A 22,043-nucleotide genomic window follows, 5' to 3' on the forward strand; every position below is an offset into this window, starting at 1 on the left:
ACTGTATTCATCACTAAACAAGCATAGCATGCTACTGTAGAAGCGTTGGGTGTGTTGTAAACCTGAGATTTCTTTCAGTTAACACTGCCACCCTGAGCTTGGATTATGAATAACAGGTTTTAGGTTTGAACATTTACCAACTAAACAAACTAAATATATAGACAATTGTGATTCTGTCATCCAGAATCATCAGATTGAGTATTTATGTACAACTACAGTAGCTTCTGGCTATCGATTAGATAACAGATTACATAAAACAAAAGACATATGTATTATGTCGCTATACTGGTAGATTGGAACATCAGACAAGACAGGTTATGAATGATTATTATATGGTCTATCGCATCATCCAAAAAAAGCTATTTTCACTGGCTTTATCACTTTATCACAGTAGACAAGTGTTCCTAAAACACACAGGGGATTTTATTTAAGCAGTTTAGATTGATCGTGAACATCAAGGTCACTTGAAACAAGACGCCTTTTATCAGTAATAACCGTCCACCTTCCAACTTTTACAAGCAGTGATTTAAGGTCATTAAATACATTGAAATTTCTAAATGACTACTTATCTCTTCTTCATATGGTGCTGCTGAACATATAAACATTATTGTAACCTAATCTAAGGTTTGAGAACAAAGACCATGCGAATGTAACCCTAATCAAAACACTGATATGCATGTGTCACAATGTCTGAGCATGTAGCAGTTCAGGTACTCCATAAGGTTAATGGGTTCTTGTATCACACTCTGTATTCACTTCATATCTGTGTTATTCCATTACTTAAGAGACATATATATTATTCCCATACATAAGTACATTACATTTTCACATTTGAAGATCAAAGTCACATGAAGTTTCACATAGCCACATCCCCAAAATGCTGCATTGTGAGCTACAGTATTTCCCCAATATGTTTACATTTGTGACCCGTAAGAGTTAAACAAATACAACTGGAGGGTGTTTAGTAGGCAAACCTTTCACAGGACAGGATCCTTTGGCAAATAAACATAACCTGAAACTGAAATATGGCAATCCATGCCATCTAGTGGCCATTCGAAAATATATGCATGAACTGAGCAGTACAGTAGATACTAACAGGTTCAAAAGTGTCATCCTTCAGGCAAATGTGTTTGGGATAATACGGGACAATGACAATAATTTAAATATTGCAGACATGCAGATGCCTGTATTCATTGCTAAGACAAAGTATAGAAATCAATTGACAAATCCATCCAAAAACAAACCACTCCAAATTATTTAGTCAGAGTCAGTGGTCAGTCAAAACACTATTTTCTCATCCCTCATTCCTTGTTTTGACAGCAACATCAAAGCTTGTGCAGATAAACACTACCATTCAAAAGTTTGGGGTCACTTAGAAATGTCCTTGTTTTTGAAAGAAAATATATATTTTTTGTAGATTAAAATAACATCAAATTGATCAGAAATACAGTGTAGACATATATGTGTAGTTCCTCTGTCCTCTGTCCAGTGTCTGTGTTCCTTTGCCAATCTTAAGCTTTTCTTTTTATTGGCCAGTCTGAGATATGGCTTTTTCTTTGCAACTCTGCCTAGAAGGCCAGCATCCTGGAGTCGCCTTTTCACTGTTGACGTTGAAGCTGTTGTTTTGCGGGTCATATTTAATGAAGCTTTTAATGAAGCTGCCAGTTGAGCACTTGTGAGGCATCTGTTTCTCAAACTAGACCCTCTAATGTGCTTGTCCTCTTGCTCAGTTGTGCAGCGTGGCCTCCCATTCCTCTTTCTATTCTGGTTAGAGCCAGTTTGCACTGTTCTGTGAAGGGAGTAGTACACAGCGTTGTACGAGATCTGTTTCTTGGCAATTTCTCACATGGAATAGCCTTCATTTCTCAGAACAAGAATAGACTAATGAGTTTCAGAAGAAAGTTATTTGTTTCTGGCCATTTTGAGCCTGTAATCGAACCCACAAATGCTGATGCTCCAGATACTCAACTAGTCTAAAGAAGGCCAGTTGTATTGCTTCTTTAATCAGCACAACAGTTTTCAGCTGTGCTAACATAATTGCAAAATGGTTTTCTAATGATCAACTAGCCTTTTTAAAATTATAAACTTGGATTAGCTAACACAATGTGCCATTGGAACACAGGAGCGATGGTTGCTGATAATGGGCCTCTGTACGCCTATGTAGATATTCCATAAAAAATCTGCTGTTTCCAGCTACAATAGTAATTTACAACATTAACAATGTCTACACTGTATTTCTGATCAATTTGATGTTATTTTAATGGACAGAAGATGTGTTTTTCTTTCAAAAACAAGGACATTTCTAAATTACCCCAAACTTTTGAACGGTAGTGTATGTATTTTAGGTAAGCATTTATGATATTTTGCGTTGGGAAATGCAATTTTTTTGTAATAGTACACATGAAAATAATGACCATGTGGAATTCCCACTATGATATAAATGGTACTGAATTTTGTGCAGTGGAACAATCCTTAGATGAAATTGTATCATATCTCTTTGATTTGTTAATAATATTAAAGTAAATCATCAAAAACACAATCTCAGAGCAACTTCAGATTTTGCAATGCAGATCCACACTTGGCATAAATCAAATATTGAAGTCAGAGTTTTTCTGTGTGACCAATCCCTTGCAGAGGAAAGAAATGGACAAGATATCAAACCTTTTCCTGTGTCCCTGTTTCAGTCCCGTCTGTGACCAACACACTGCATCATCTAGACCAGATTCCCTCAGAGGAGGATGGATGGGTAACAAACAGTTCCCAGGTCTAAACACAACCATGACATACAGCCAGCTAATGCCGACTACCTGACGTTATTATGGATTGTGAATATGCTAAGGTGTTATATTGAATGTTACAATAGATACTAGAGGTTGACCGATTAATCAGAATGGCCGATTAATTAGGGCCGATTTCAAGTTTTCATAACAATCGAAAATCGGTATTTTTGGACACCGATTTGGCCATTTAATTTTTTTTTTTACACCTTTATTTAACTAGGCAAGTCAGTTAAGAACACATTCTTATTTTCAATGACGGCCTATGAACGGTGGGTTAACTGCCTTGTTCAGGGGCAGAACGACAGATTTTTACCTTCATTTAATCTTGCAACCTTACAGTTAACTAGTCCAACACTCTAACCACCTGCCTTACATTGCACTCCATGAGGAGCCTGCCTGTTACGCGAATGCAGTAAGAAGCCAAGGTAAGTTGCTAGCTAGCATTAAACTTCTTATAAAAACAATCAATCATAATCACTCGTTAACTACACATGGTTGATGATATTACTAGCGTTACCAGCGTGTCCTGCGTTGCATATAATCGATGCGGTGCGTATTTGCGAAAAAGGACTGTCGTTGCTCCAATGTGTACCTAACCATAAGCATCAATGCCTTTCTTAAAATCAATACACAAGTATATATTTTTAAACCTGCATATTTAGTTAATATTACCAACTAACATGACTCGTTAGGAACTGTGTGACCTGGCTCGTTGCTAACTCTGTGAAGACTATTTCTTCCTAACAAAGACAACCAACTTCGCCAAACGGGGGATGATTTAACAAAAGTGCATTTGCGAAAAAAGCACAATCGTTGCACGACTGTACCTAACCATAAACATCAATGCCTTTCTTAAAATCAATACACAGAAGTATATATTTTTAAACCTGCATATTTAGCTAAAATAAATCCAGGTTAGCAGGCAATATTAACCAGGTGAAATTGTGTCACTTCTCTTACGTTCATTGCACGCAGAGTCAGTGTATATGCAACAGTTTGGGCCGTCTAATTTGCCAGAATGTTCCGTAATTATGACATAACATTGAAGGTTGTGCAATGTAACAGGAATATTTAGACTTACCCGTTGGGGTGTAGAAAGAATAAACGTCTTGTTTTCGAGATGATAGTTTACAAATTCGACCATTTTAATGACCTAAGGCTCGTATTTCTGTGTGTTATTATGTTATAACTAAGTCTATGATTTGATAGAGCAGTCTGACTGAGCGGTGGTAGGCACCAGCAGGCTCGTAAGCATTCATTCAAACTGCACTTTTGTGCGTTTTGCCAGCAGCTCTTCGCAACGCTTCAAGCATTGAGCTGTTTATGACTTCAAGCTGATCAACTCCCGAGATTAGGCTGGTGTAACCGATGTGAAATGGCTAGCTAGTTAGCGAGGTGCGAGCTAATATCGTTTCAAACGTCACTCGCTCTGAGACTTGGAGTGGTTGTTCCCCTTGCTCTGCATGGGTAACGCTGCTTCGAGGGTGGCTGTTGTCGATGTGTTCCTGGTTCGAGCCCAGGTAGGAGCGAGGAGAGGGATGGAAGCTATACTGTTACACTGGCAATACTAAAGTGCCTATAAGAACATCCAATAGTCAAAGGTATATGAAATACAAATCGTATAGAGAAATTGTCCTATAATTCCTATAATAACTACAACATAAAACCTTTTACCTGGGAATATTGAAGACTCATGTTAAAAGGAACCACCAGCTTTCATATGTTCTCATGTTCTGAGCAAGGAACTTAAACGTTAGCTTTTTAACATGGCACATATTGCACTTTTACTTTCTTCTCCAACACTTTTTTTTTTGCATTATTTAAACCAAATTGAACATGTTTAATTTTATTTGAGGTTAAATTGATTTTATTGATGTATTATATTAAGTTAAAATAAGTGTTCATTCAGTATTGTTGTAATTGTCATTGTTACAAATTTAAAAAAAATAACCGGCCGATTAATCGGTATCGGCTTTTTTTGGTCATCCAATAATCGGTATCGGCGTTGAAAAATCATAATCGGTCGACCTCTAATAGATACACTAGTATGATTTATATATATATTTTTTGCGATATCCATATTCCAGGAAATATGTTAGAGTAAATTTAAACAAAATGTCACTACAACATCACCACCAAAATCAAATAATCTACTATATGTTGATAGATGAAAGTGAAAAATCAGATAATTCCATATAAACTCTCAATGCTATACTGTACTTGGCAAATCGTCACAGTGCAGAACCAAAGGGTCCCCAGAGTGGTAGGTTGGGGTGTAGCCTGGCTGCCCTCTGGTAGTGGGGTGCATATGTCCCATAGACAGCAGAGGGGGGTTGGCAGACTGGCAGGTCAGGTCTCTGTACTGATGCCTGTTTAATGGCAGTCACCATCCTTCATGGTCCCCAGTCACTCAGCTAGTCTTTTGAGCCTCAATGTGCAACATGGGCCACACTCCACATAGGAACTGATTGAACACATTGTAGACCAGTGTTAGGTTAGTGTTGGTATTGTGGTGCCATATACACAAGCATAGGACTGGGATGTGTTGAAGAACTGGGAGGAAAGAACGCTTACCTTTACTTTGGGTCTGTGTTTGAGAAAGGTTGACCTTATCTGGAGGCTACGTGACAACAGAACATTTTAGATTTTTTTTGTGATACATTGTTGTAGGAATCATCTAATCAGTCATTACACTTAAATCATAAAATACGCAAGATACCAGTCAATTTCTTTCATTAAACAATGACGATGTTCTTGAAGCAGCATAAATCAATTTAAGTGGGAACAAATACAAAGAGCAGACCCTATTTAAATCCTATAGATCTATTCATGGCTTACCTGAAGAGTATGTGTAGGTAGGAGCCCAGGCCTGTGAGGATGTGCCACCAGGCATGGAACTGTGTCACCGCCCCAACAACAGGGGGCAGTTTCTGTCTAGTGGATCTAAAAGGAGAGTGGCGAGCAAAGAGAGAGTTTTACATTTTGATTCTGTCTACAAATGGATGTCCATATTCTGTTGGCAGCGTTTGTCATTTGATTGTACTCACCTGAGTGAGTCACAGGCCAGATTATCAATGTTCCACAAAATGAACCCCAGCAGAAAGACACTCAGGGAGATATAACACACAGGTTTGAGCCAGGGGTACACCCTGCAATGGAAACACAGGGAGTCCGATGAGATGTATAAACACTGTTATAACATAGCCCTACTTTGTACTGTAGTTTCTGAAAATGTCATCCAGAATCACAAATATCAGGATACCAGCAGCATCCAGTGAGTGAGTGGCTATTAAACAACTGATGTACATTGTAAAGATAATAAATGTACTCTTGACCTCTCAAACTACCGGGCCACATTTCTGCTGCCACACTCCCACTTACCATGTAACTATGAAGATAGAGCGCATCACCAAGCATGCTACAAGTGCACCATACATGACCTGAGGGGTGAGGACACACAAAGAGCACGCTTTGAAAAGCAACCAAATCTAGACCTGTCATATTTTACAGTAGCCTAAACCTGGTGTTTTCAGAACAGAGGTGAAATGAAGTGTATAATGCACATGTTTTCAACCAGTCTGCTCAACACTAAGTACCTTGATAGACAACACTACTGTACAGCATGTACATGTTCCAACCACCAGGTTGTGCTAAATCCATGCTCAAATAAAGACTGCTATTTTGTGACGGTTAATGGAACGTATAAATGGTCACCGTTGTTGTATTGTATCTAAATGGGTACATTGTAGCAAATCAAATACTTGCATCAGTTTGGTAAGAATCCGTTTAAATAATATGCTGACATATGCTGATATAGAGCTCATGACCACCTGCCATCTAACTGTCTCCAAGGACCACAATGGAAATAAGCCATTGGGCTGTAATGTGTTTTTATCCTCGATCATTTTTAATGTATGTAATGTTGTCTACGGCTGGAGCAGCCTACTTCTTGTAATTATCTAATAAATCAATTCCATGTCCGCTAAAACTGACTGTTGTGGGCATGTTTATGGCTAAATGTGTGCCACCATGGAGCGGTGGGGTTTAGTAAGCAGAGAGGGCTCTGAAGTGTAAACAAAGGTTGCTTTGTCACGTTGTTTCTGTTGTTGTGGAGCAACACAGACGCTTCTCTAGACTCTCAATATCCACAGCCTCACTGACTATTGTGAGGTATGCTAGAGAGGAGTTTATAATACAACTGTAACCTGGAGTTGTTAGATCAGACTGAGCCATAGTCAAAAGGTGTTGAGCGACATTTTCAATAGCCCAAAGTGACAATGCTGCAAAATATTAGATTCCTGAACAGAGACATTTGAACGGACATGCCACAATAGCAATCTAACTGGATCTAACAGGACCTCATGTCCGGCTGTTTCCACAGTTAGCCAGGGGCAATATGTACTAATGAAACAGTAAACTCTAAAAGCAAACAAAGAGCATGCTCACCGAAGAGCGAAAATGTACTCTCTTTCTTACCTGGTGAAAGACTGGCTCTTTCCATTGTAAATACACCTGGGAAAAAGAGATTTGAGATAGTGACATTAATCATTGATATATATATAGTCATGGAATGAAAAGGGACAAAACAGTTATGTGGGAAATATAAGACACTCACCACACTGACTGAGACACTGAAGATGAATAACAACATGATAGGGAATACACCCAGAGTGTTTTTTTGCTTGAAGCATTCATATCTGCAACAGAAAAAATGAATTAATTTCTCATTCCTCTAATGAAACACATATTTGTAATTATAGACATACAGTATACAGTAAGGCTTTTGAGAGGGATGGAGAGCAAGATGATGAACGATGACCCAGTTAAAATGGGGGGAAAAGTGCAAATGACACTGAATCAATAGACATCAACTCTGTACCATGTCATCTATAGCCATGAAAAAGGTGTGTTTTCTTGGGATAAATCGATTAAATTTTCATTGATCACATGTATACTGCCCTCAAATTACTTTCAGTGGGCTTTGGGCCTGGGCTGCTCAATGGCAATGGCACTGTGAAAGTTGGAGTTTAAATTCATTATGTTGGGTACTTACAGACAGTAGACAAAGACACAGGTGCTGTAGATCATTGGCAGCTCGTCCAGCAACTGTGGGGGACAGACAGCAGAGACACAGATAATGATGTATAATGGCGCAAACCTTACTTATAAGGAGAGTTGAAAAACAGTTCTGCATTCTGCAGGAAACGATGAGGTGTCATTTTTTATGTCCTTAACAGCTGAAAAAGTCCATGCAATTATGAGAACACAGTGATCTATGGTGGATGCATACAGTATGCTGACAAATCACGATTTATTTTTAGATACGAAAAGTCAGCTCACCTGCATCTCATATTGCAGCGTCATATGGAAGCACCAGGAACCAATGCCAACAGCTGGAACAAAATAAGAGATCAGATCAAACAACCAGCAAGAAGCATAGACATTCAAACCCATCTTTCAAATAAAGGAAAGCATCTTGATAATGCAATTTCAGTCTAAAAAAACTCTCACTTTAAAAGACATTAGGGACAAGACTAACTTTGCCAAATCCTTGTGACTGTAAGGTTATACTATAGGTTATATGGGTCAAAGACGAGACGTGTAAATTTGGTGTCCAAAGGCCATTCATTTAACATAAAAAGATAAATATGTATGAATATTATATTAAATCACTCAACTCTTACCCTTCTTTTGACCCAGAAATATTTGTTTTGCAAACTATTAAATTTTGAGCTCTAAAGCATCAAAATGTCCTGCAGTGTAACTGTCCGGGTTAAAATTCTATTCTGTTTTTAAAATGTAGAAATTCATCCTAAAAATATAAATGAACACCCATGGCATAATTGTGTTAGTGTTTGCAACAATATATAAATTCAGCAAAAAAAGAAATGTCCCTTTATCAGGACCCTGTCTTTCAAAGATAATTCGTAAAAATCCAAATAACTTCACAGATCTTCATTGTAAAGGGTTTAAACATTGTTTCCCATGCTTGTTTAATGAACCATAAACAATTAATGAACATGCACCTGTGGAACGGTCATTAAGACATTAACAGCTTACAGACGGTAGGCAATTAAGGTCACAGTTCTGAAAACTTAGGACACTAAAGAGGCCTTTCTACTGACTCTGAAAAACACCAAAAGAAAGATGCCCAGGGTCCCTGCTCATTTGCGTGAACGTGCCTTATAGGCTGACCACACTATGTTATTCAACTATTGCACCCACAATGCTCTCGCGTGCCAACGAGCGTCTGCGTTGCCAAGTGCTAAAATAGAAATCAGTTTTATTTCTGATGCAGATCGCGCTGCAAGTTCTGCATCTCCCATCTCCTCATTGGTTTGTAGAAGCAGGTACCCACCTGCCATCTCCTCATTGGTTATACCCACGTTGGTGACTGAAAATGAACGAGGTCAGTGGCGGTGATGCACCTAATTTATGAAAGTTGCCAATTGCAATATAACGTCAAGAAGAAAAGAAAAAGCCTGGGAGGTAGAGAGATGACTAGAAACAATTCGGTTGACAGTTTTATGTGTGGAATAATTGTCGGAGAAGAGGACCTTGGGCATTTCAGGTAAAATAACAACTCAATGTTTATATCCCAGGACAAATTAGCTAGCAACAGCAAGCTAGCTAAATAGGACAAATTAGCTAGCAAGAGCAAGCTAGCTAGCTAAATTGCCATAAATGTTTAATGCTTTTCGACCTGTCCCCAAATTAATGTAATTGGTTCAGAGTTTGTTTTGATATTTTAACCTGCGTGTCTTGATTGCGTTTGGTGTGGGGGAACAAAATATATTTATGCACGACGGCGCACGATGGCGCATGCGCGCAGCAGGTTTGGGTTCCGTGTTAGGCATGCTGCAAGGAGGCATGGGGACTGCAGATGTGGCCAGGGCAATAAATTGCAATGTCCGTACTGTGAGACGCCTAAGACAGGGAGACAGGGAGACAGGACGGACAGCTGATCGTCCTCGCAGTGGCAGACCACGTGTAACAACACCTGCACAGGATCGGTACATCCGAACATCACACCTGCGAGACAGATACAGGATGGCAACAACAACTGCCTGAGTTACACCAGGAACGCACAATCCCTCCATCAGTGCTCAGACTGTCCGCAATAGAGAGAGAGAGGCTCTACTGAGGGCTTGTAGGCCTGTTGTAAGGCAGGTCCTCACGAGACATCACTGGCAGCAAGTCGCCTATGGGCACAAACCCACCGTCGCTGGACCAGACAGGACTGGCAAAAAGTGCTCTTCACTGACGTGTCGCGGTTTTGTCTTACCATGGGTGATGGTCGGATTTGCGTTTATCGTCGAAGGAGTGAGCGTTAAACCGAGGCCTGTACTCTGGAGAGGGATCGATTTGGAGGTGGAGTATCCGTCATGGTCTGGGGCGGTGTGTCACAGCATCATCGGACTGAGCTTGTTGTCATTGCAGGCAATCTCAACGCTGTGCATTACAGGGAAGACATCCTCCTCCCTCATGTGGTACCCTTCCTGCAAGCTCATCCTGACATGACCCTCCAGCATGACAATGCCACCAGCCATACTGCTCATTCTGTGCGTGATTTCCTGCAAGACCAGGAATGTCAGTGTTCTGCCATGGCCGGCAAAGAGCCCGGATCTCAATCCCATTGAGCACGTCGGGGACCTGTTTGATCGGAGGGTGAGGACAAGGGCCATTCCCCCAGAAATGTCCGGGAACTTGCAGGTACCTTGGTGGAAGAGTGGGGTAACAATCTCACAGCAAGAACTGGCAAATCTGGTGCAGTCTATGAGGAGGAGATGCACCTCAGTACTTAATGCAGCTGGTGGCCACACCAGATACTGACTGTTACTTTTGATTTTGACCCCCACTTTGTTCAGGGACACATGAATAGGAAATATAGTAAAGACTTTGACAAGGTTATAAATAATGATTTTTAATTGAAATAATTATTGTGTCCTTCAAACTTTGCTTTCGTCAAAGAATCCACCGTTTTCAGCATTTACAGTCTTGCAGATCTTTGGCATTCTAGTTGTCAATTTGTTGAGGTAATCTGAAGATATTTCACCCCATGCTTCCTGAAGCACCTCCCACATGTTGGATTGGCTTGATGATGTTACTTTTAATTTTGACCCCCCCTTGTTCAGGGACACATTTTTCCATTTCTGTTAGTCACATGACTGTGGAACTTGTTCAGTTTATGTATCAGTTCTTGAATCTTGTTATGTTCATACAAATATTTACACATGTTAAGTTTGCTGAAAATAAACACAGTTGACAGTGAGAGGACGTTTCTTTTTTTGCTGAATTTAGAATAATGGGTGACATACTGTATCTATAAAATTATTTTATAACTTAAATAACTTTTGTCTGGACTTTGGCGCTTCATCAATGTCATTCAGTATAGTAAAGGTAAAAATACATTTGAAAGCATATCACATGATGGTAATCATGTGACAGTGTGTGACATTACAAAGAAGACACATTGAAGGCCCTCTATCAATGTGATTTGGTGAGTAAATCTCTGAAATATTTGATGATTTCACCTTTTCACCCTCTAGTAACCTTTGTAACAAAAACACATATCCTTCAGTACAACACAGAAAAAAAGCTATATATTAAATTTGAAAAGTAAGGATAATCTTTATTGGTCAAGGTCATTACTTTATATAGATCGCCAAGGAACTGCCTGTTAAATATGCTTATGTATGAAATACGTCCTTCAGTATCATGCTTTTGTCCTTCAGCACAACAAAAGTTTAATGTTATACCACAATGTCACCTGTTATGCTGAATGACAGTTGCTATGTTATCCCATGTTTTCACTAGTTTACAACATTTAATCATGCAATTCATATTTACTTGTTATATGAATAATGAATATTCTCATTTTAAACTATTTCATGGCATTTGATGGTATTTCAAGGCACATTATCTTTATAATGTAGATGCCACTGTCTAATAAGGAGAGGGCTGCACGGCATAGACAAAATATTCACGCAGATCCAGTTGCTAGGTATTGTTTTCATGGTTTCATGCTACTGTCAGCAACAGAATAGGATAATAGGATGTAAAGCTGGGTGGATAACGCTTAACATTAAGTTGCACTATTACACTGTAGTTAATGTTTAATTGCACTGCAATTAAGGTATAACTGATGGATTATATCAGTTAATAACAATGCATAATTACAACATTAACTATCTTGTAATAATTGTGTAATAATGCAACTTTACGCAACGTAAAGTGTTGCCGCAGGCTCAAATTATAGTAAAGTGATTATTATTAACATTAGCAATCAAATAGTAAAAAAACATGTTTGAGAGAGAAAGGGAGTTGATTTAACTTTTAAACTTTGATTAAGTGTTATCATTGTATAGCCTACAATTAATAGACTACTAATAACATTTAATGGATGCGAATCCTATTCTGTGCCAGTGTCATTACTATTACATTTTTGTTTTTTAGCTATCAGAAAGAAAGAAGGATGTCAATCCTGATCATCCACCGATCCATGCAATGACACAATCTGATGCTGAAAAAAGGGTGGAAAATGGAGATTAAATCAGAGGAGGTACCGTGAAGAAAATCAAATATATGAATGTGGTGATGAACTTAACTCCAGTATCCACTGAATTAAACTATTTTGAGCAGCCCCTGAACAATTTGTACTAGTACAACATTAATCGTACGTGAATTAAATTGTACCTCATGTGTCAGTTGAACTATGTTGCATAGTAAAACCCATGTTCTTTATGTGTGTGGCGTATGGGTCATTTCTCTCTCTCTCTATATAATGGAAGCGATCAAAGTTCAGCTAGCCTGCACATTTTAAACTTCTTATCTTGTTTTTTACACAGTTTTATAACTTAAAAATAGTTACAAGAAAATAATATTGCTGCTACTCATAATAGTTCATATGATCATTATTGTTATTGCTGAAGGAATCCCTTTTAATCAATATTCGTGGGCCGTAGCGATATGTGTCATTCAGGGTAACAAAATATTGTCATACAGTATAACAGCAGTATTTTCTATTAAAATACAATAACTTTGTTTTGTTGACTCAGAGTGAAAAAACAAATCTCAAAGGATGAAGTGAACGATATTTTCATAGATTTTAGCATTTTCTTCAGTGTAAGGCAGGAAGTTTTTGTAAAAACCTGTACCCATGACACATCAAATATGTGTGTATTCAACATAAAATAATGTCATTTTTTCTGGGTAGTTATATTTCTGCCAGTCTAAGCATGGACATATAACCTTGTGATTATTTTTTTTTTAAACACTTAGGTACATTCATATGAATCACAAAAAAAAGTTTTGGCTTTATTCTATATCTAATATAAGGGCATAAGTGACACTCCAATGAACATAAAAAAGCATTTTAGGGAATTGTAATTCTTTTCTTTTTTTACTACTTTGAAAATCTTATAAGTCTTTGACCCATATATGTATTATCAGATATGAGTCAATCATGCTAATAATTCCAGATGCCTATGGAACACTTAAATCTGGAGGCAAAAGAAACCTGTTTAGGCAAGAGCCTGGCTAGCGGAGTAGAACACTTGAAAAAGAAAAGGAGAGCCGTACACTAGGAGCTCAGATGAAATCATTTAACAACCAACATCTCGACAGACAAGCTGTCTTCATCAGGTTACAATGACAAACACTGCGGGTCACTAGTTTATATAGTTTCAAAGGACACACAGGTGTCTGTAATCATGGCCGGGTGTGGCCTGATTTCATTGGTTAATTTACAGATATAAATAGAACATATAAAAAGCATGAATGGATAACATACGATCATAGATACAAATAGGTTACATAGGCCTACAAATTGTAAATGTTTGTAGGCCTATGTAGCGAAATTTGATCTACGAGTGTATGTTATCCATTCATGCTTTTTATATGTTCGATTTATATCTGTAAATTAACAAATGAAATCAAGCCACACCCAGCCATGATTACATACAGACACCTGTAATTATACCCTGATGAAACATTGGTTATTAAATTATTGCAACTGAGATCCTAGCGTGTGTGCGACTTTCCTTGTCTATGGAACACTTACCTGCCAGTCCAAGGAAGGAGTAGACATAGCAGTACTCTAGGCCGTCTTTATACGTCTGGATGGCACCGTAGATAGGAGGCAGGATCATAATCAGGTTACTGACAGTGTTCCCTGTACAACAAGATAACAGACAGAGCAACTGTCAGCGGAAGTCAATACAACATGTACTGTATGACAGCAAACAACAAACACAGTCATTTGGTGTATATGACTAGTGTCTCTTAGCAGACAGAAAACAAGGTTTTAGAGAAAGAATTGTGTTTACATTCTGTAAGCAAGATTTAGACTGGTAAATTTAGTTTAATTTAGTCATTCATTTAAAAATTTCACCACGCCCAGTGATGGTTAGTGAACAAGTTAGGAACAATCAAACCATTTAACATATAGACTGATGGGAAATGGACATGCTAATGATTAGAATGGTGCTTAATGGGACTTATACAGCATGCAAGAGGTAAAACACTAAAAGAGCTCCCTGGCTAACTCAGTTCTTTGTTCCTCCTGCATCCAGAGCTTGAAGCCTAGTCTAGGAAATCTCAGACGTGGCGCATTGTTTACATTGTGGGAGGCAACCCGTCTGCCAACACTCTTAGAAAAAAAGAGTTCCAAAAGAGTTCTTCGGCTGTCCCCATAGAATAATACTTTTTTGGTTTCAGGAAGAACTCTTGGGTTCCATGTAGAACACTCTGGGAAAGGGTTCTACATGGAACCCAATAAGTTTCTACATGGAAGCAAATAGGATCATCAAAGGGTTCTCCTATGGGGACAGCAAAATAACCCTTTTAGGTTCTGGATAGCACCTTTAAGGGAGCTTTGCTGCTGTATTGTATGTGTTGCTTACGCTGCTGGATAAAAAAGAAAAGGATTCTGAAAATAATATTCTTACAAATCTAGGTACAAGAAACAGGAATGTACCGTTGAAGTCGGAAGTTTTCATACACTTATGTTGGAGTCATTAAAACTAGTTTTTCAACCACTCCACAAATTTTAGGACATCTACTTTGTGCATGACACAAGTCATTTTTACAACTATTGTTTACAGACAGATTGTTTCACTTATAATTCACAGTATTACAATTCCAGTGGGTCAGAAGTTTACATACACTAAGTTGACTGTGCCTTCAAACAGCTTGGGAAATTCCATAAAATTATGTCATGGCTTTAGAAGCTGATAGGCTAATTGACATAATTTGAGACAATTGGAGGTGTACCTGTGGATGTATTTCAAGGCCTACCTTCAAAATCAGTACCCTTTTTGCTTGACATCATGGGAATATCAAAAGAAATCAGCCAAGACCTCAGAAAAACAATTGTAGACCTCCACAAGTCTGGTTCATCCTTGGGAGCAATTTCCAAACACCTGAAGGTACCACGTTCATCTGTACAAACAATAGTACGCAAGTATAAACACCATACCATGCAGCCGTCATACCGCTCAGGATGGAGACGCGTTCTGTCTCCTAGAGATGAACGTACTTTGATGCGAAAAGTGCAAATCAATCCAAGAACAACAGCAAAGGACCTTGTGGAGATGCTGGAGGACACAGGTACAAATGTATCTATATCCACAGTAAAAATGAGTCCTATATAAACATAACCTGAAAGGCCGCTCAGCAAGGAAGCCACTGCTCCAAAACTGCCATAAAAAAGCCAGACTACGGTTTGCAACTGCACATGGGGACAAAGGTCGTATTTCTTGGACAAATGTCCTCTGATCTGATGAAACAAAAATAGAACTGTTTGGGCATAATGACCATCGTTATGTTTGGAGGAAAAAGGGGGAGGCTTGCAAGCCAAAGAACACCATCCCAACCGTGAAGCACGGGGGTGGCAGCATCATGTTGTGGGGGTGCTTTGCTGCAGGAGGGACTGGTGCACTTCACAAAATAGATGGCATCATGAGGCGGGAAACTGATGTAGATATAATGAAGCAACATCTCAAGATTTCAGTCAGGAAGTTATAACTTGGTCGCAAGCATACTTCCAAAGTTGTGTCAAAGGGGCTTAAGGACAACAAAGTCAAGGTATTGGAGTGGCCATCGCTGACCTCAATCCTATAGAATATGTGTGGGCAGAACTTAAAAAGTGTGTGCGAGCAAGGAGGCCTACAAACCTGACTCAATTACACCAGCTCTGTCAGGAGGAATGGGACAATCACCCAACTTATTGTGGGAAGCTTGTGGAAGGCTACCCAAAACGTTTGACCCAAGTTAAACAATTTAATGGCAGTGCTACCAAGTACTAATTGAGTGTATGTAAACATCTGACCCACTGGGAATGTGATCAAAGAAATAAAAGCTGAAATAAATCATTTTCTACTATTATTCTGACAAATTTCAGTTGGACCTTGTGTGTAATTGACCAATAAAGTGATTGTAATCTTAATCTTGTGTTGTACATTAGGCTGACTGACTTCAGATCAAATAACAGCAGGCATGCCCCAAGGTGCTGTATTCAGTCAAATGCCAGGAACATTCCTGTTTAACGTTTCCGTACGTTGAATTTAGCAAACATGAGGAGAATCTCCTGTTTAACGTACTCTGACCTACCCTGTTTAACGTACTCTGACCTACCCTGTTTAACGTACTCTGAGCTACTATTGCTCTCCTCTGCTGAGGTTTTGAAATCTGAGCTCTAGCACACACACAATAGCACAAATATTGTGGTGGCCTCTTTCTTTGTCGGTCTTCCACATAAAATGTACTGGACATTGCACATTCTAGGCCTTTTATTCTACAATTTAGGACCCATTTAAAAGCCAAACCAACCATTGAATCTCATCAAAGACAACTTCAGCATTTTAGCTAATTATCAACTTTTCAAACACTTACAATTTCTTTCTACTTTGCAACTACTTAGCATGTTAGCTAACCCTTCCCCTAACCCAAACCTTAACCATTTGAGATAACCCTTCCCCTAACCCCTAGCCAACGTTAGCCAGCTAGCTAACGTTAGCCACCTAGCTAGAATTCATTACATATCATACATAACACATAGTAAGTTTTGCAAATTATTTACATATTGTTTGTTTTGAAAATGTGTAACATATCATCCGAAATGGGTGCTTGACATCCAAAATAATACATACCATAATAATACATACCTGCTCTTTAATAACTTGTTACTTTTATTTCTTATTCTAATCTGTATTTTTTTAAATTGCACTGGTGGTTAGGGGCTCATAAGTAAATATATCACTGTAAGGTGATTCGGCGCATGTGACTAATTTGACTATTGTGACTAATACAATTTGATTTGATTTGAAACGTAACGTCATACTAAATGGAGTATCTCAGATTTTACGTACAGAATAATAAAAAAGTGCTCTGAGACCAGGTTGCAGTAACACTTGACATTTTTTTCTTTCCACCATTATTTAACCAGGTAGGCCAGTTGAGAACAAGTTCTCATTTACAACTGCGACCTGGCCAGGAAAAAGCAAAGCAGTGCGACAAAAACAACAACAGAGTTACACATAAACAAACATACAGTCAATAACACAATAGAAAAATCTATGTACAGTGTGTGCAAATGTAGAAGAGTAGAGAGGTAAGGCAATAAATAGGCCATAGAGGCGAAATCATTTAAATTTAGCATTAACACTGGAGTGATAGATGTGCAGATGGTGATGTGCAAGTAGCGATACTGGGGTGCAAAACAGCAAGAGGATAAATAACAATATGGGGATGAGATAGTTGGGTGTGCTATTTACAGATTGGCTGTGTACAGGTACAGTGGTCGGTAAAATACTCTGACAGCTGACGCTTAAAGTTAGAGAGAGAGATATAAGCCTCCAGCTTCAGTGATTTTTGCAATTCGTTCCAGTCATTGGCAGCAGATAACTGGAAGGAAAGGCGGCCAAAGTAAGTGTTGTCTTTGGGGATGACCAGTGAAATATGCCTGCTGGAGCGAGTGCTACGGGTGGATGTTGCTATGGTAACCAGTGAGCTGAGATAAGGCGGGGCTTTACCTAGCAAAGACTTATAGATGACCTGGAGCCAGTGGGTTTGGCAACGAATATGTAGTGAGGGCCAGTCAACGAGAACATACAGGTCGCAGTGGTGGGTAGTATATGGGGCTTTGGTGACCAAACAGATGGCACTGTGATAGACTACATCCAGTTTGATGAGTAGAGTGTTGGAGGCTATTTTGTAAATGACATCGCCGAAGTCAAGGATCGGTAGGATAGTCAGTTTTACGAGGGTTTGTTTGGCAGCATGAGTGAAGGAGGCTTTGTTGCGAAATAGGAAGCCGATTCTAGATTTCATTTTGGATTGGATAAGCGTAATGTGAGTCTGGAAGGAGAGTTTACAGTCTAACCACACACCTAGCTATTTGTAGTTGTCCACATATTCTAAGTCAGAACCGTCGAGAGTAGTGACGCTAGTCAGGCGGGCGGGTGCAGGCAACAATCGGTTGAAGAGCATGCATTTAGTTTTACTAGCATTTAAGAGCAGTTGGAGGCCACGGAAGGAGTGTTGTATGGCATTGAAGCTCGTTTGGAGGTTTGTTTAACAGAGTGTCCAAAGAAGGGCCAGATGTATACAGAATGGTGTCGTCTGCGTAGAGGTGGATCAGAGAATCACCAGCAGCAAGAGCGACATCGTTGATGTATACAGAAAAAAGAGTCGGCCCGAGGATTGAACCCTGTGACACCCCGATAGAGACTGCCAGAGGTCCGGACAACAGGCCCTCCGATTTGACACACTGAACTCTATCGGAGAAGTCGTTGGTGAACCAGGCGAGGCAGTCATTTGAGAAACCAAGACTATTGAGTCTGCCGATAAGAATGCGGTGATTGACCGAGTCGAGAGCCTTGGCCAGGTCGATGAAGACGGCTGCACAGTACTGTCTTTTAACGATGGCGGTTATGATATCGACCTTGACCGTAGCTGAGGTGCACCCATGACCAGCTCGGAAACCATAGCGGAGAAGGTACGGTGGGATTCGAAATGGTCGGTGATCTGTTTGTTTAGTTGGCTTTCGAAGATTTTAGAAAGGCAGGCTAGGATGGATATAGGTCTATAACAGTTTGGGTCTAGAGTGTCACCCCTTTTGAAAAGGAGGATGAACGTGACAGCTTTCCAATCTTTGTGGATCTCAGGCCATACGAAAGAGAGGTTGAACAGGCTAAGAATAGGGGTTGCAAAAATTTCGGCAGATCATTTTAGAAAGAGAGGGTCCAGATTGTCTAGCCCAGTTGATTTGTAGGGAACCAGATTTTGCAGCTCTTTCAGAACATCAGCTGTCTGGATTTGGGTGAAGGAGAAGTGTGGGGGGGGGGGGGGGGGTTACATGGTCACTTTAGTAATACTGTGTTACTACACATTTCTAAGAACAATATAAGTGTTCTGTTATCAGTTCCCAGTTCGATGCCTTTTTTCTTCATATGATGCATCATGCATGTAAATGGTCATTCAACCCAGTGTTTTCACCTTCCTGTGGTCATGAAGGAGAAAAGACAAGGGGTGTTGGGTCAATCAGTGTAATCTGAGTCAAGTGTAAATCAGAGAGAGAGAAAGGTAAAAGAGCAGTAGTCCAACACAATTAACTATGACCCACTTGACATAGTTCCACCTTAAAGTTCCACCTTAAATACAATGTTGCATCATGAAGTGCCATTTGTAGTCAGATCAGACCAAATTTCCATTAACAGGTCAATGGGCGTTGTATCCTCAGAAAGCCTCGTGCTGCCTGCTGCACTCATATTTTTCTATCGCTCTCATGTATCATTCAGAAAGGTTTGCAAAAGAAAATCACGAAAGCCGAGTAGCCAGTTTTTTATCTTGGAATGGAATTCTTAGTCTTCAGGTTAATTATCATTAATATAAAACACGTTGCGGGTGTCTATGTGAGAGGCTGTGCTGTCCCAGTATGAAGCTGAAGCTGTCTTGTAGCGACTTTAATGTGCGGTAAATTTTACGCACCAGTGAATCAATGTATAGTTAGCTCATTGATATAACGTTAACTAGATAGCCTATTACAGTAATTGCAACTGCACTTGAAAGGGCGGTGCTGCAAGTGAAGTTCTGAGTCATCAGCAGGTCTGCGTCGTGGCATCGCACACGCAACTTACTTACCGGTATAAAATATCACCGATAAAATGTATCAGTTATAGTTATAGGTCTATTAAGATAAAATATAAGAGCACCTTGATATACTGACGCGAGCGTAAGGGAATGTCGTTGTCACCACCAGGCTCGTTGTCATGATGTTTACCTATTCCGAGACGGCCTTCTGCAAGGTTCCACATCCGTGTTTATTGCATTCGTTTTCGTGTCCTAAAACTCCAGTTTAGCCATACGCATGGTGTCAGATGTACTTACAGAATTCTGCGATGTAGAAAGAGACGACATAATTCTCCTCACACCAATCCAGCGTTGAGGTTGGTCGCCCCCAATATCCCAGTCTGTCTGCTGCTGGAGCCATGATGGAAAAAACGAACGGTAGAGCTGTGTGTGTGAGGGAGGAGTGTAGAATCTTTAGTAGCCTACTAATGGATTAATGACTGAGAGGCTCCCTCCATTCCCTCAATTACAGTTAACCTGAGCACAGTTGAGGTTTGGTTTGGCAGGTTACTGCAGAAACATGCCTACAGGCACAACAGTATTTCCTTACTGCATATTTAGTTGGAAAATAAATGTATCAAAGGAATAGCCCACTTTCTGGTACTCATACTAAATGTATTAATATGTTATTACTGTGTAATTATAATTTTACCATGTTTTTTTTTTTTTTATCTGGTGATTTATATACTATAATACAATTTTCTTGAAGAATATAACTTAAAATTCCTCAAGGGCTTCAGTCAACTGTCATCCTCATCAGAACCCAAAAAATATGCTTGTTTTACTTTGTTAGTAAACAATGCAGGCCTTACTGTAAACACACACTGTATAGCCTCAAAACATGGTTAAAACTATCATTTTTATATTATTGACGCTCCGTCCCTGCATCCATAGCTGTCTATGAATTTGAAAGTGGTTACATTTTATTAATTTATTGGGAAATATACACTGCTTTGTTCCTGACAAAGGTTTAGAGGACCCGTACAAATAGAGGGTGCAGGAAGCTGTGACATACTAGCCAGTAATACCAGTTTACAGATAGTTCATTACATTGAGATGACAAGGGTAGCCACATTGTTTTGTGTGGTAAGGCATCTAGCTATTCTGTAAACAGAAAGCCATTGACATTTGTTTCAGCCTACTTATCCATGAAGACAATACTCTTCAAGTAGGCTACAACAGCAAAAACTAATTGCGTGTGATTACCAGTTATACAAATAATAGCCTAAGCAGTCATCTGGAAACAAAATTCTTAAAATCTCTAAGATCATTATAACACACTTTGCCAGTGCTCATAGTGTCACTGACACAATGTCTCACATTTGACTGAGGATATTGTTTTGCTTTTGCAAATGTGTTCACATGATGCATAATCTAATGTTTAGTTTAACTGCTATGTTTAGACAAACATTTTCAATAATTATTATTTCTTCTGCTTTCAATGTTACACCAGGATGTGACAAAATCCCTCTGAACAGAACACTGGCTTATATATCTTCAGAAGGAATGGGTAATTGGAGACAGCTGCGTCTTGACGAGGGGGAGGGGTCAGCTCCAATCATCAATGGGGCTGACCAACCAGCTTCTTGGGGAGAATTCAGGAAGCCATCTCCTGAAATAAATACATGCAAATACACAAACTACAACACAGAAACTGGGGAACGTAACACGCCCACCACAAAAAATGCAAACATACAGTTTGCAATAATAAAAACCAACGCATCCCCAGTTAGTAAACCCGTGATAGAGCGTCGGCAACCACATTCGCCGAGCCCTTCACATAAGCTATCTGTACATTATATCCTTGTACAATCAGAGCCCACCGCACAAGGCGGCGGTTCTGATTGTACATTTGTTTTTAAAAAACTAAAGGATTATCGTCCGTGAAGACCATTACAGGCAAGGCACTGGAGCCCACATATACCTCAAAGAACTGTAAGGCTAGCAATAAAGCCAGCGTCTCTTGTTCAATTGTGGAGTACCTTGACTGACATAGTCTCCATCTGTAAATCTGTTCACTGCTTGTTCAATTGTGGAGTACCTTGACTGACATAGTCTCCATCTGTAAATCTGTTCACTGCTTGTTCAATTGTGGAGTACCTTGACTGACATAGTCTCCATCTGTAAATCTGT

At 39.4% G+C, this 22,043-nt stretch overlaps 1 protein-coding gene across 1 annotated transcript; it reads right to left on the bottom strand.

Annotated features, from left to right (window-relative positions):
- Positions 1 to 4,583: 4,583 nt before the first annotated feature.
- On the bottom strand, positions 4,584 to 20,428 carry LOC109892119 (alkaline ceramidase 3-like). The gene is made up of 11 exons (XM_020484543.2): positions 20,169 to 20,428; positions 13,843 to 13,953; positions 8,121 to 8,173; positions 7,834 to 7,886; positions 7,396 to 7,477; positions 7,257 to 7,292; positions 6,162 to 6,220; positions 5,828 to 5,929; positions 5,619 to 5,723; positions 5,355 to 5,400; positions 4,584 to 5,244 (listed from the first exon to the last, which is right to left on the bottom strand). Exons 1-11 carry the CDS (start codon positions 20,269 to 20,271, stop codon positions 5,191 to 5,193), a joined length of 804 nt encoding a protein of 267 aa, XP_020340132.1. The 5' UTR covers positions 20,272 to 20,428; the 3' UTR covers positions 4,584 to 5,190.
- Positions 20,429 to 22,043: the final 1,615 nt, after the last annotated feature.

Source organism: Oncorhynchus kisutch, linkage group LG6, assembly GCF_002021735.2.
Source record: "Oncorhynchus kisutch isolate 150728-3 linkage group LG6, Okis_V2, whole genome shotgun sequence".
Taxonomy (NCBI): domain Eukaryota; kingdom Metazoa; phylum Chordata; class Actinopteri; order Salmoniformes; family Salmonidae; genus Oncorhynchus; species Oncorhynchus kisutch.